Below are 15,336 nucleotides of genomic sequence, written 5' to 3'. Positions count from 1 at the left end.
ACTCAGAGCGCTGTGCGTCACCTTCACAAGCTCAGTCTCAGTCAGCTAGCCTGTCACATTCTGCCGATTGCAGAGGCGGTGACAATAATGCGTTCTCTCACTCTCTGTCACTCACACTCTTCCTTCCCTCCCTTCCTTCAGGCTTATACTTGAATCCATAAAGTAGTTATTATAATTCATTTGAGGAGAGAGAACTAAATTGACCTGGCCATTAAACACCCTGTGGGAGACATTAGGCCCTGTAATGTTGCTCTGGGGCTAAGCTTTAAAGGAAAATAGTGTGTTTAGTAATAAAGCTGAAGTGCTTCTTTTTTTTAAAATTGGCAATAGTGTTGTGGTCATACTTGGGGAATCTTGGGGTTAGTAGTAATTGTTCAATTAACAAACACTAATGAAGTACACTGTCCCATGGCTAGAGTAACTCTTTCACAGTAGATGTGATAAAGATAAGAGGGTTTACTGAAATCAGGTGCACATTTTACAGTACTCAGACAGCAGTGCAAATCGGTAATTGCGGTGCTTTTATGTGTGTCCAGATGTACTTGCGTAAAACCTGTTTTTCAGAATGTTTTGTGCTTATCCAGCTTACATATTTTTTCTGTCTTTTTATAGCTCTCATTCTCTGCGCTTTTTATTTTGTAGTTCCAAGCTCTGACCTGTATAGGCAGCATCTTTTCATGCCTTTTATCACCCTACACACCATCCTATATTGTCCTCATTCTTGGATCTCCATACTTGCATAAACAGCACTGGCTGGGAAAAGAAGGTGCACTGTGTTGTTCAGTGTGTGGGTGGCTGACAGTGTAACAGGAGTGCAAATATTGACACCACTGCAGCCTCTAGATGGGCTGAATGTTGTCATGTATGCAGATGAAGGTGGAGGCAGGAAATATTGATCCTTCTAACATTCAACTTCCTCTCTATGTCCATTTGATGTCTTGTTTGGAAGTTCTGTATGCTACATTTAGCCCAGTTGTATAAGCCACAAGTTGTTCAAGCTTCAGTGTTCAACACTTAAACCTCTGTTACTGTTGTACATTGTTAGCTACTTTCTATTGAACGTTCTTGTTTGTGCACATCACTGTTGAACACTGACAAGGAAGCACAGTACTGAGTTCTGCACCAAACAACAGACAAACAGACAGTAAGTCAGGGATTAGCTGGTGACATACAGTAGTGGAGCATTTAGCAGCTAAAGAGCTAGATATTTCCTTGAGAAGTTAGTGGAGACCAAAAACAGCTAAAAGGGGAGTGAATATTGGACTTAAAATCGTTAGGTGGCCATACACATGATTCCAAAATAACGTTAATGTTGCTAGTTACTAGTTGTGTAAATAGGCAATTGTTAGCTAACAAGTTTGCCATATCAACTTAAAAAGTGAAAACATGTCAGTGTTGTTTTCACTTCTTTTTTTTTAGTTTAGGCTGAGCTATAAGTATTTGACAATTTTAGTTGCTTTTAAAAGTCGAAATGTTCATGTAACTTTTGACAACGTAAATGTGTGTGAATTTTTTATTTTTTTTTTCATATTGTATGTCTCTGTATTGTATGTGTCTGTATGTATGTATGCCTTACTGACCATCTAAGTCTGTGGTCTTCATCTTGGGTCTGGGAAAATTGGTGGCAAAATAATGCATAACATAAATAATACATAAAAAAGTAATAATGTGTTGCCCTGAAAAATATAGGAGGGCTTCACAAGGTTTCCTTGTATTGTCTCTGGGCCACATGTGAAAAAGGTTAAAGACAGCCAATCTAATTTGCTGTGATTCATCAGCAGTTATTCTTCTCTCATCTTTGTGTATTTCTTATTCTCAAAATATTTTTTTTATCTTTCTGTTCAGATACAGGTGTCATACTACCCTCCTGGTCAGTATCCCAGCTCAGGCCAGCAGTACCGTGTGCCCCAGCCCATGTCCCACCAGGTATCTTATCCTGCCCAGCGCACACAACCCATGCCTCAGCCCACACAGCAGTCAGGTCAGTACATTTTGTTTTGCTGTACAGTGTAAACTCTACCTCAATTTTTTATACCTGATTGAATGGATATGGATAATTACATGAAGACATGTCATATCAGTGTTTCCTGTGTTTAATAATAATAATAATAATTTTTTTTTTAACTTATTTGGAGCACCATCCAAAATGTGTCCAGAACAAGTCAATACACATGTTTTCCCTCAGCAAAAAACTGCTAAATCATACTCAGTTTTAAGTCTACCAGGTGAAAGGCTGATCTTAAACAACTTTGTCCCTGCATTGTTCTGCCAAGTCAAATACGCTCGGACCAAAATAGATCTTTTTTTTTTTCTTCTTGGAAAACAGCTTCATCCCTCTGTCTCTTTCATTTTGAGTCTGTGAAGGTTGGCAGTGTGTTTATACGGTATGTGGCAGATAGACATTGTTGACAACCTGAACGGACTCTGGCTTATAGTGGAGGCCTGCCAAGTCCACATGGATCATGACATCGCGGTCAGTGAGACCTTGCATCAATCATAGCAGCTGCCTGGTGTGTAATAAGATTTTTGTGATGGTGAAGATTTAAACTTAAAGAAATATCAAAAATGTGAACTGAGACCCTTCTGAATTGACTTCAGTTATAGTTGTTGAAACTTAATTAGTGTGAAGCCTGTTTGCAGGGGCCCCACTAATCCCACACATCCAAGAAACCAAGAAATTTAGACTACTTCTTCATTCTGAAAATAATCTATGTTGTCCAGGAAAATTTTTATATTATTATCACTCAGAATGCCTACTTAAACCTAATATTTTGTTTGAGACTCCACTGTTGGTAGTATAAGCTGCGCAGTATGACACTTCAAAGCAGGTTTACCAGACGCAAAATGGAAAAATGCTACCTTTTCATTTTGGCTCCCATGTCTGTCAGTCTAGCTGTTCAAATCAAATGCAGAGTGGAACGGACTTGCAGTGATCTTTTTGGGGTTGAGTCTGTTTTTTCCAGCGCCACAAGCGGAATTCTCAGAGAACCCCAGTGGAAATTAGCCAGCTAGCTAGCTGACTAACGTTATGCTGATGGGTTTTCATTTGGTTTTGTTGGGGCAAAATAGCTAACTGAAAGTTGGGTGGCCTACAATTTACTAGGCTGCGGAGGGAGAGAATAGTGGCGGCCAGCGCCGTCAACATAAAGCAGCAAATGTTACCACGGAAGTCTTTTAATGAAACTGGAGTGTTTTGCTAATGTTTGGGTGAACCGGATCTTTTGACTTAAACTACTTGATGACATATTCTAATGTCAGCCAGCCGGTAAGTTTGAGTTCAGCTGTCTCAACTCCAGTCTAGGCTCCCAGAGCTGTCAAAGGCGCAATCGAGTCCTGCATGCGATTATAAGATTGCCGCCTTAAGACACTTTCTAACCAACTGAAAGACGATAGACAAGTATGACACTTGAATATTTACAATCATTTTTTCAATATATTACTATGTTCTTTCACTTAAGACTAGACATGGCTGTAACTTGGATAGATGTAGGCTTTTTTTAATTGTCTGTGTGTGTCTGTGTGTGTTGAAAATGTACAGATTATGCAATTCAGTTTCTTCAAATTTAGATTTTTGCACTTAATTCTATGTGAAACTTTGCCATGGCAATAGAACATTTAGTAGAAAATATGATATAATGGTTAATTCAGATTATTTATTTCTAATTACAGAAGTGAGTGAGGCAGGGCAGAATGTCAAGGAGGTGTATGTTTAAGGAGGAATGGAAGGACAATCCTGAGTTCAGGGACTGGATAGGACATGTGGCAGGTGATGTACACCAGGCATACTGCAAGACATGCAAGAAAACATTTGATGTAGGCAACATGGGCACGTCTGCTGATAAAAGCCATGCCAAAGGACAGGGACACAAGAAGGTCACTTCAAGTCAGTGAGCCACGAATGACTGATTTCATCAATCAACCTCCCACCCCAAATTCTGAAGCTGGCAGGCAGGCAACAGTGGCAGAAAGTCAAAGGAGCAGTGAGGTCCAACCATCAACTTCTGAGAGTGTAACTCTACCCCAAGTTGCATCCAAAATTGGAACAAATTTCTTAAGTGAGCCTGTTTTTAGAAACAGAGATCTGCTGTGTTAAAAATGACCCTTTCTCATTTTTCTTTTAACTCTTGAGTTGTTTTTTTTTTTTTTTTTTTTTGCTGTGTTAGTAGTTATTTGTTTGACAAAGGTAAATTGAACTTAAAATTAAAATAAGATTTTATTCATCTACATCAATACAGCTATCGGCTACTAGGAGGTGCATGTAACAACCAAGCAGCAACCTCAGAGGCTGAAAATGAAGCCAACACGGAAGTGCCAAAAACAGTACCTTAAATGGCCATTTGAGTCTGGCTCCAAAAGCGAGTCAATCTCCAGAAGCTCCCATGTTAAAGACCAAAAAAATACTGTTTTGGTCTCTAAAGCTAGTTTCCCCGTTCATGACAACTCATCCGCTTAAATTATATTGAGGCCTAAAGTTATGCATAATTAAAGACATGGTCGCTTTGTGTGACAGCTGGGTGCCATCACAGTTGGCTGGGTTTAGCAAACAAGGCTTCTTTTACGCCCACCTCAGCTCCATCCACACTCCACCTCTTTGCCCATTTTTGGATTAGCCGGGAGCCAGCAGATTCAGGCACTGCCAGGATGGTGTCAGCCGGAACCACAGCACTGAGCTTCACAGTGGCTCTTCAAAAACCTATGGGTGATGTCACGGAGACTACATCCATAATTTATACAGTCTATGGTAACAACCCACTAAAATACCACCTGTTAAACAATGCTTTGACAATAACACACACCTTATGATGTTGTTCATATGAACATGTTCATATGAGGGACCTGGCGTATAAGCCAGTGTTTGGAGTGAGTATTGTAACTGCCACAATTCAAGAAAGTGTAAGTGTGAGTGGTGCTTTCTAAGTTATAAAAAAAACAAAAAAAAAAAGCAGTGCTGATCAGGTCTAACAAAAAGAGGAGTCCAGATGACCTTATTGTACAGTTAGCAGTGATGGGTGTAGCCGTCACCTGTAATGAACTTGAGGCACTTGAGAGTCAATACTAGGCCTACCGGTAAATTATATGACTGATGTTTAGGAGCAAGTGCTGTCCTGTATTGTCAAGAAAAACTTGGTCCTGGAAAATGATTTATGGAAAAATGGTGTGTTTGGCTTCAGAGTGCCTCTACAAATACATATGTATTGTGAAACCATTGATTTTGTGCAAATAAAGTGCTACTAACATCCACTTTTTTATGAAATCAAGGCATGGTATATAAACCTAAAAAAAAGTATAAAGGTAGTACAGAGAAATTTGTGTTTTTGTGTGCCATCGTCCAAGTTGCCTCAGTTTTGGCCTTTGAGCAAAGATTACTCATAGCACCATAATCTGAAAACTGCTGTGGTCTGTGTTTGTTGAAGTCAACTCTACTTCTGTCCTGTTTATACAGTGATTTTCCCCTCAAAGGCAAAGGCCCAACTATCCTTCTTGATAGTTCCTTCTCTTTTGTCTCCTGTCTTGTACTCTTCCTTTATCACCCTACTCTAATATCTTTCCTCCAATTGTTGTCTGTTGTCATCAGGTCTCCAGACCATGATGCCCAGCCAGCAGCCGAGCTACCAGGGCATGATGGGTGTGCAGCAGCCCCAAAACCCTGGTCTGCTCAATTCCCAGAGGGCAGGCATGGGAGGACAAATGCAAAGCATAATGGTTCAGTACCCACAGATGCCATCATATCAGGTATGGACAGTTTTAAGTCAGCTGTAGGATATAGGTGATACGGGATACAAAAATAAGTTTCATTGAGTAAATGAGCCTTGCCTGGTGAGCTGAAAACTTTAGCCCCACCAGTGTCTATATACCTGTGGCTAATCTTTACCAGGTTAAACAGCTCCATCTGGTGCACACTTAATGGTGACGAGTCAAAGTTATCTGACCCCTAAGAAATGTATTAGTTTGATCATTAATCTTGATCAACATCAATGTGAATGATGAATACATTATTGTCTATCTTGTAAATCCTTACATCAGAGTCATAAAATTACTAAACATAAATAGTGTGAAAGTGCACAAATATGCACTTTTTCTGATACTTTTAATGCAGAAGTAGGTTTAAGCAGCAGATAGTTCAGACCTTAATAACTTTACCAGATACTATTCCAAATGCTCATGAACTGAACAAGATAAAAATGGACATACAGATACAGCAACAAGCATTTGACCACATGTAAAAATTACATCATGACAGGTCTTGAGTTAATCCTTCTCTGTTAGTCTCGTCTTCTTTTCTCCATTGTCATTTTTCTACATGGTGTCTTTTCTCTTGACCCTTGTCCAGGTACCAGTGGGAAATGAAAATCAGCAGGTGGTGCAGCAGCAGTACCAGCAGCAGGTGATGGTACCAGTCAGTCAGTCTGTCCAGGGGCCCATGCCTGTCTACTACAGTGTTATCACACCCACACAGCAGAATAGCACAAGGTATGTATGAATACATCACATTCATACAAATGAGTTAGCAGTACTGTCCAAAATTTTCAAATGATCATTGTAACTGTAAAAACAATGTGCAGGGCAATAAACATAAACTTTAGGCACAGTGATAATCATAGCAGTCAGAAATATAGAAGTTTGTGAGTGGAACCAATGACGTGTTTTTAATCTTAGTGTATTTATTTTTACTCACAACAACATGTCTGCTAAGAAAACTATTAAAATTGTAATTTAACCAGAGTTGTGTACAGATGTGATATACTTGCAAATGACTGCTAAACATTGAAACTCAACATCTTGGTATACATACATGAAATTTTTTTTCTTAATCTTCTGGCAGCATTGTGTGGGTATCCTCCTGTATGTGTGTGAATTACTTTTAACCACATATTTATTTTCTCCCCCTTTGTATCTGTCTATCCTGCAGCCCATCAGTAGGTTACCTGCAGCCCCCCAGCTCTGAGCAGTATCAAATCACACAGTCGCCGTCCCCTTGCAACCCTCAACAGTTGCAGCAGCAATATTCAGGTGAGACTTAGTGTCAAGAGGTTGTAAAGTGACCATTAGTAAAACATTTTGTGACCACTGGATGAATGTTTTTTTTAGCTTGTTAAGATATATTTGCTTTAATTCAGTTTTATCTAATTTATGAGCATTATTCTCTCAAAATGAATAATTTAGTGATATCCAAAACAAATGTCTTATATTGTTCTTAAAAAGTGTAGATCCTCAAGAACAAGTAAAGTCCACTGCAATGTTGGTGTTGCTCCCAAAACCTTTTCTACAATTGATAAAAAGATGTCCTTCTGGGACCAATGACATCACCTTCTTTACTGTGTTTGTCTCAGTTTTATTTGTAAAGAATTACTGCTGAACATTGTGATCAGACTGGGTAGATTGCATGTCCGAGTATATACCAATACTTAGCTGTAAAGTCATAGCGCGCTTTATACCTACAAACCCTGCCTTGACTAATAGTGGAGTTGCAACTTGTGACTCTCCTTTACAAAATCAGGTGAAAGGTATTCAGGGAAAAGTTCAGCAAGAAGTACACAGGGTTCACACGTTGAACCTGTAAATCGATGTCCTTTAAAAAGAAATCGCAGAAAACCTAAATTTCACAAAGCCCTGTGCTCCCATTTGGCCTTAAGTAAATGTTTATTGTAATGATGGTCACTTCATCCTTTCAACCTCTGCTCTGTTTGTGCCATTTACGCAGATGTTTGTTTATTTGTTGAAAAGTAATTTGATTGGTCAGTTTCTCGCCCCATAAATGGATGACACCCATTTATGTTAGTAATTTGTTCTAACGGTTATGTAAAAAATTTTACAAGATGTTGTCAGCAGCTTATTTTACATGTTTGGAATAATGAATGTATTTCATGTTCTCACATTTGATAGCTTAAGCTGTTATACTGGCAAGTAGACAAGATGGTAATCTTGACCCAGGAAACACGGCATCATGGTAGTGTGTATTACAGGTTGTCTGCAGGTCATTAAAAAGGGTCAATTTCTCAAATATCAGACCATAAAGTCATCACTTTATAAAGAACTGTCTTTTTTTTTTTTTTTTAAATTAGTCAGTTGTTTCACCTGCAAAATCGGAATTGTTGATAACCTATTCAATGCCTACCCTAACTTATCTGCTACTCTTACCTGTTTTTCTAGATAAAACGACTTTTACACTTGCATTCAAGTATGACGTTACATGTCATACTTGAGCCACAGAGAAAAGTCCAAGCAGATCCTATTACAAAAAACTATTTATAGCAAAATCTTCTGAATTATTCCTAAAAGTACCTGTTAGTGGGATCATGTAGTTTGAAATTACCATTTTCTTCATACTTTTCCTTTGTGATGAATCAAATAACTTTTTACTTTTACACTTAACTGCAATACTTGTATTTGTGTATGTAAGTAGAAATACATATTTTGTCTTCGACAACAAATGAAAGGGAAAGGGGTCAGGACTTAGTCAACCAGAAGCTTTCACCCTGCTATAGAGACCTTTCAGTGTTTTAAGTCTATAGTCACTTATAAATGTCATGTATCACCTGTTTATCTATATGTGTGCCTGTCTCTCTGTATGCTCTCTCAGGAGTACCGCCTCCTGGGCCTGGGGTGATGGTCATGCAGCTCAGTGTCCCCAATGGACCACAGCCTTCCCAGAACCCTCCTCTGGTCCAGTGGAACCCATGCAAGTACTACAGCATAGAGCAGAGGCCCAGCAAGCCGGGAGAGCTCTACAAACCTGACAACACTCCACAGGTACACACAAATACACATGAAGCTCTTTTAGATCAGTGAGTGAAGTTATTTGTAAATGTAAAGGATCTCATGAATTGCACTTAGTCTTTCATGTGCATGTATTATTCATTCATTAGCCTGTCAGTCCACAAGTAGTCAATAGGAGGAATGGGATTGTTTTCAGCTGACACGATGTCGCCTTGTTAAATGGACAGTCTCTGTTTTTATATAAAGTGATGTAGGGCTGAAAATGTTATGTGATCAGGAGCATAGTACTCATGTGTCACACTATTTTATATTTTTCCTCTTTTTTTGTGTCCAGGCCAGCACCCAGCTGACAAGTCCCCTGGCCTCCCCCACTCAGTCTCCCACCCCGTCTCCCTCCGGCAGCGTCAGCAGCGTCTGTCCAGGCCTGGGACCATTACCCCTCATTTCCCAGTTTCCCCGACCAGGAGGACCAGCTCAAGGTACAAATGAACATCAAGGGTGAAGGTTCAAATACATACACAGATATCTTACACACAGTACTTGAGCAAAGAACCTGCAATAAACATGTTTACAAATATTCACCAGAGGAGGAGAATGAGGAAAATGCATTTAAATGCTTAAATGTAACTAATGGAAACAATGGTACATATGCAGTCAGATATCACACCTGCCCTGATATGCTGTTAAAAGAAAGGTAGGCGTTTACAACCCGTTTCTTACTTTATAATTTTGACCATCATTCCTCTAGCTTATCCTTATTTCTCACCAACTTTGTGCATCTATTGGATCTGGAACATGAGCAGTCAGTCGATCAGATAGATAGTTTTACCATACCAACTGTATGTTGGATGAGAACATGAAAGCACACATTCAGTTATTATTAGTCTATCTGTTGTAAGCATCCATTGGATTATTTTGTGTGTACGATAAGGCTGAGACGATTCATCAATGTAATCAACGTCATCGATTACGGAAATATGTCTGTTTGCATATCGTGCGTCGACACGTTGCGATGATGTATGGCTGCACCCGGTCAAAGCACGGATTCCCCCAGAGGACAAGCTGCAGCATTCAAATCTCAAAAAAGCAAGGCAAGCAGATTAAAGTAGCTTGTGAGTAAACCGATGAGGTGGTAAATTTAATTGGTAACATAAGAAATAACCTACTAGAAATACGGTAATTTATTCTTTCAAATATTAGAATATTTTCAATAGACAATAATAGCCAATAATAAAAAAAGAATAAAGAAATAATCGTTAGATTAATCAATTAAAAAAAATAAGGTACAACCCTAGTGTGCAACCAATTACAGTAGGTCAGTTTTTCCTTGTAATTGGGGATTGTAACCAACATTTCAGGTGTGTCTGCTTTTGGTTTTACCACCAGATAAGTGGATTACATAATATGGATAAGTTGGAGGTTTATACAACCTGTGTGACTGTGACAGTTTGTGTTCTTCCATGCCCTGTTGTAGCGATGATGCTGCATCCCCAAATATGAGCAATTAACTTAAGAAATATGTTGACATGACCATTAGAAATGATGGCCCAAACTAAAAAAATAAGAACCAGGTTGTTAAAAATTTATTTTGCCTTTAGTTCACAGGCAAATAAACCTGAACCGCTGTTACAGATGTGTGCTTAAACCCCTGCTCAGACTGTGCTCTTTCATCTATTTCCACAGCGACCCTCTAAACCTTGTCAGCTGGCTTTTGGCTCTGAGCCAGTAGGCCATCATTTCACCTCACCAGGTTCACATGACTGGCACTGTGCCGACCAGTCAAATCTCCTGTACTGGGGTCTCCTGTAGCTCATTTGGTAGAGCGTGCGTACCATGTACTAAGGCGGAGTCCTTACCGCAGCGGCCCGGTTTCGATTCCAGCTTGGGGCCCTTTGCTGCATGTCATCCACTCTCTCTCTCCCTCCTTTGCTGTCTCTTTTCAGCTGTTCGTATCCAATAAAGGCAAAAAGCCCAAAAGATAATCTTTAACAACAAAAAACTCCTGTACACACACATGGCTTTAACTTCGTCCCTGTCCTCTGACCGATATTTACACACAGAGCCACAATACCTTTACTGACAAATAGACCCACTATTTGGAATGCATGATTACACATACAAATACGATCTTGCATCAGTCTACGATCCATGTAGTATCACCAGGACGCAGGTCTTGTTTGAATTGTCTTCAAAACACCAAAATGCAAAAATACTGTAAAAAGCTACATTAAACCCTTTGACCCATTTCTAATCGCTTTGGATGCTTTGCAGGTTTTTCTTCTGACTCCAAGTTGTTTTAAAAGAAAATATTGAATGCGAAATCATTGCCAATTCCACAAACCCTCATTAAAGCCATCATCCATCTCCTTTTTGACTACTGTATCTTAGTGTATCCATTGGTATAACCCTGTTTTTATGCTGCCCTCTTGGCCAGGTCCCTTATGAAAAAGATGTTTTAATGTCAATGAGACCTGGTTAGATAAAGTAAAAAAACAAAGTGTGGTGATGAGGTTCACCTGGTCTCTACTGGGGCAATAAAACTCTAAATTGACTTGTTTTCAGGATTGATCATTTTAATTTTAACTTGGGATTTATGTTATTTAGGTGACGGGCGCTACTCTCTGTTGGGACAGCCTCTTCAGTACAGCCTGTGTCCCCCTCCGCTCATGCATGGCCAGTCCTCCTACAGCTCCCATCAGGTCAGTACACAGCATTGTCTGAAACCTAAGGTAACTCAGCCCTTCTACATGTTAAGATTGTGATATTGACTAGTCTTGATTTTTTTTTTTTTTTTTTTTTTTTTTAATATGCATGTTAAGGCTAAAAGGGGTGGTAAAATAGGTGAAAATGTAAGTTTTAATATTTTACTGACCAACTAGTCACCACAGAATATCTTGGATCTGTGAATGAAGATATTGTTGTGAAGTTGGGGATCAGTCACAACTGTCTTAAGTCACATTCATAAAATGTGGGCTATGTGGAGATTGTTTGAAACCTTTCTTTGCAGAATGAATTTACATTCAAATGGAAGCCATAATACTCTGTGAGCTGACCATCATTTTCTCTCTCTGCTGCAGGCCTCAACACCTTTGTTGTGCCCACTAGTGTACCTTATGTTACAACTTTAAGGCTCCCACTGACTGCTTATACCCCATCTAGTGTCTTGTCGTGGAACAGCATTGTAATAACAAGCCTTATAATATCCTGTGTTGCTATGTCTTCAGGGTCAAGGAGTAATGAAACATGGGGCACGTGGGAAAAAACAAACACTCAAATCTGCATCCACAGACCTCGGCACCACTGATGTTGGTAAGTTAGAGATGCATCACAGACCAGCATAACATCTACTGTGTTATCATTACCTTTTTCCACAGGTATTGTTATACACACTGCTATGTGGTCTTGTATTTTCAAAGAACTCTACCTGAGATTTAATCCTTGTTGAGAATTACACTTAAAAGATTAGTGGTACTCTCTGTTCTCTTCTCAGCACCTTGGCCTCACAAATGTGTTGTTCAGGTATATGTGTGAAAGGTAGATACTAGAGGGCAGCAGAGCGTGTTCCTCGATTATATCAGTTTACTCAGTCTTCGTTAGCCTATATTGGGGAGTTTTCCTCACAAACTCCTCCATCTGGTTTGGATGCTATTAAATAAACCTTTTAGGTGCTGAGAGTATACTGAGGTCCTTGCAGCACTGCATTCAAGTACAGTTTTACAGCCACTGCAGATAGGCCAAATTGGGTTTCCTTTGGAGTATCCTGCTGGCCTCAGCGCTGTGCACCATAATTCCCCCGAGCTCTGCGCCTTACGAAAAAAATGTCTTTAGAATCAGAATCAGAAATACTTTATTGATCCCCGAGGGGAAACTCTTTTGTTACAGCTGCTCACTATCACGTCAATGCACACGTGAATAGAAGTTCTAAGCAAATCAAAATATAATACACTATAATACAGGTAAGATAAATTAAGTACAAAGTGGATTTACAGGTTGATAAGTATGTACAGTATAATAATACACTGTAATAATATAAGTAATAAGTAATAGTGCATGAACTGTCAAGTGTAGCTTATTAAGATGATTATGAGACGGCGGATATTACACAACAGTAATAAAAGTATGAATAAATATCAATAAATTAAACTGAAAACAGAGAATATTGCACAATTATTTCAAGTACTGCAGTGATGTTAATGATCCATTGTCCAGTGTAATGACTTAGGGTCATATAGACTGACACTTAGAGGGAGGAGTTAAAGAGTTTGATGGCCACAGGCAGGAATGACTTCCTGTGGCACTCTGTGGTGCATTTACCTGCTGCCCCAGCATGCAACAGCACACAGGATAGCACTGACCACCACAGACTATCTGAAACAGACAACAGCACAGCATGTCTCTGGAACAAGTGCTTCAAGTCTCTAAAGACACAGCTTGAGCAATCAAGCCTGTAATATCTTAGGTCTCTCTCTTTGACTCTCTTTGTTTCTTCTTTCTCTAGTGGTGAGTCGAGTACTCGAGGTAACGGACCTGCCAGAAGGGATTTCACGTCCAGAGGCTGAAAAGCTCTTCAACCAATTGTCGATGTGCGGTGCCAAGATCCAGTGGCTGAAGGAGCCGCAGGGAGGCCGAGGAGGAGCAGGAGGCTGTGGCCCCTGTCCTGGTGCGGGGCCTTCTGGGTCAGGAGCCACCGCGGGGCCCGGGGCCAGCATGGGAGCTGGGGGAGCGAAGGGCGACGGCAACGACCCAGCTCACCTCTACACAGTAGTGGCAGTGTTCCCCAGCACCATCGCTGCCCAGAGTGCTTCCTTCAAACTTAACAACAGCGGAGCCAGCCTCTTCAAACTGAGGGCTGCCAAAAAGAACTATGACCTGCGTGTGCTGGAGAGAGCCAGTTCTCAGTGAAAGGAAAACAGAGGGGGAGGAAAGAAAAAGAAAGAAAGTCAGAGACAGAAAGAAAGACTCTTGGTGGAGTGGTGGAAAAGGAAGGAGGGCTGAGGGGGACTGCTCTTAGTGTACAATTTAAAAACAAAAAACATTAAATGACGTGTCAAATGTATAAAAGGGAAGAAGGTGTGAATCATGAGGTGGCAGGTGTTTGGTTGCAAATATGATTTTGTTTGTTTTTATTCATTGTTTTTGTTTTGTATTTATATAGCAGAAGAGCACACAAGACACGCGAGCATGTGTTTCACTGTTGCCGTGGAATGTGTGCTGCCATTATACAAAAACACATGCAATGCCACACACATACCAGGAGACACAAACAGACACACAAACGCAGGCAACAGGGTCACGTAGCACATAAAAAAATACACTGGACAGTCGACCTCAGTCACACCTTTTCCTCCTCCCTCCGCTCTCCAACCCTTCCTCTTTTTCCTCCCTTTTCTGCTTTCTCTCCTTCCTCAACTCTGTCACCCAGTCGTCTCTTAATCTCACATATTTATAAATTTTCATACGCACAGTTGCGCACTCTCTCAGCTTTCCCCCACCGCTGCTCCCTCTTTTCTTTTCATGTCTCATACTGCCTCGGATCTTCTTGTACTCCTCTGTCCCTCTCATGTACACACTCACTGCTCTCTCCTCTCGCTTTCTGTTTGCCTTACTGCTGTTGTGGGTTTCTGTATTGCGCTGTTTTTATTTTTTTTTCTCAAAACATTTTTTTGTTTAGTTTTTTTGTTTTTTGGGATTCAATATATTTATATAAGTGATGTAAGGATTAAAAGAAATCTATATATTCAGTGATTTTTCTTTCTTTCCTCTGAGTGAAAAAGTTTAGGCCTTCCTTTATCCTTTACTCCTTCCCTCTTCATCCCCCTCTACTCTTCCCCACATTTGTTTCCTCCTTACTGCCCTCTACCTCACTTCTTCAGTCCTCTCCTCTCTCCCACAACAGTTCTCCACCCCCCCTCCCTTCACCCGACACCCCATTGTGTTTGCGTTTTTCGTTGACAGCTGTGCAGAACGTATCAGAAGAAGTAGTTAAAGTGCACAATGATTGCATATGTCTACTGTAAATTTTATTTAATCTGTTATTTTTTGTTTGTTTTTAAAAATATAAAAGTTGAGAAAAATCTATCAAAACATCTGTCATGTGGTTCATTGTTTGACTTTACTGAAGCTGACTAAAGTATGAGCTACACAGAGCCATAATCCACCTTGTTTGTATAGTATACAGCATATGTACATATGCAGATGGCAAGGTAAGGTGCTGGGCCGCCAAGACTTGCCGCAACAGCTTCAGCGATCATTGGCATAGGTTCTTCAAGTCTCTAACTTTTAATAGAGGGATGAACACCATTCTTTCTAAATATATTCCGTCATTTGGTGGTGGTATGATGATCGTTGAGAACGCTGTCTGAAATTTCAGTCCAAAATCGCCCATCCCATCTCGCAGGTGTTCAGTTGGGTTGAGATTGGGTGACAAAGACCATAGCCTATAATTCACAACATTTTCATACTTTTCACAACAAAATTTTGCTCCCTGTGACCTGTAAGGGAGCATCTGCAATCATTGTTTGCACTCATTTATTCAGGTTTTCCTTTAACTCATCACCTGGCTGTACTTTCACATTCATGCTCCCCATATAAAGAATCCTTACTACTGCATATGTCCAA

At 40.1% G+C, this 15,336-nt stretch overlaps 1 protein-coding gene across 20 annotated transcripts in view; it reads left to right on the top strand.

Annotated features, from left to right (window-relative positions):
* Positions 1-14,804, top strand: part of LOC122861363 (R3H domain-containing protein 2) — a 66,117-nt gene extending 51,313 nt beyond the window's left edge. For all 20 annotated transcript variants that reach the window (XM_044165606.1, XM_044165721.1, XM_044165741.1 and 17 more), the window contains 9 exons: positions 1,846-1,981; positions 5,576-5,733; positions 6,332-6,471; positions 6,911-7,011; positions 8,582-8,751; positions 9,053-9,197; positions 11,323-11,417; positions 11,943-12,027; positions 13,217-14,804. In XM_044165606.1, coding sequence (XP_044021541.1) covers positions 1,846-1,981; positions 5,576-5,733; positions 6,332-6,471; positions 6,911-7,011; positions 8,582-8,751; positions 9,053-9,197; positions 11,323-11,417; positions 11,943-12,027; positions 13,217-13,620 — 1,434 coding nt within the window. In that variant the 3' untranslated portion in view covers positions 13,621-14,804. The remainder of the gene's footprint in view (positions 1-1,845; positions 1,982-5,575; positions 5,734-6,331; positions 6,472-6,910; positions 7,012-8,581; positions 8,752-9,052; positions 9,198-11,322; positions 11,418-11,942; positions 12,028-13,216) is intronic.
* Positions 14,805-15,336: the final 532 nt, after the last annotated feature.

This window comes from Siniperca chuatsi, linkage group LG2 (assembly GCF_020085105.1).
Source record: "Siniperca chuatsi isolate FFG_IHB_CAS linkage group LG2, ASM2008510v1, whole genome shotgun sequence".
Lineage (NCBI taxonomy): Eukaryota > Metazoa > Chordata > Actinopteri > Centrarchiformes > Sinipercidae > Siniperca > Siniperca chuatsi.
This window is presented reverse-complemented; position numbering and strand designations above follow the sequence as displayed.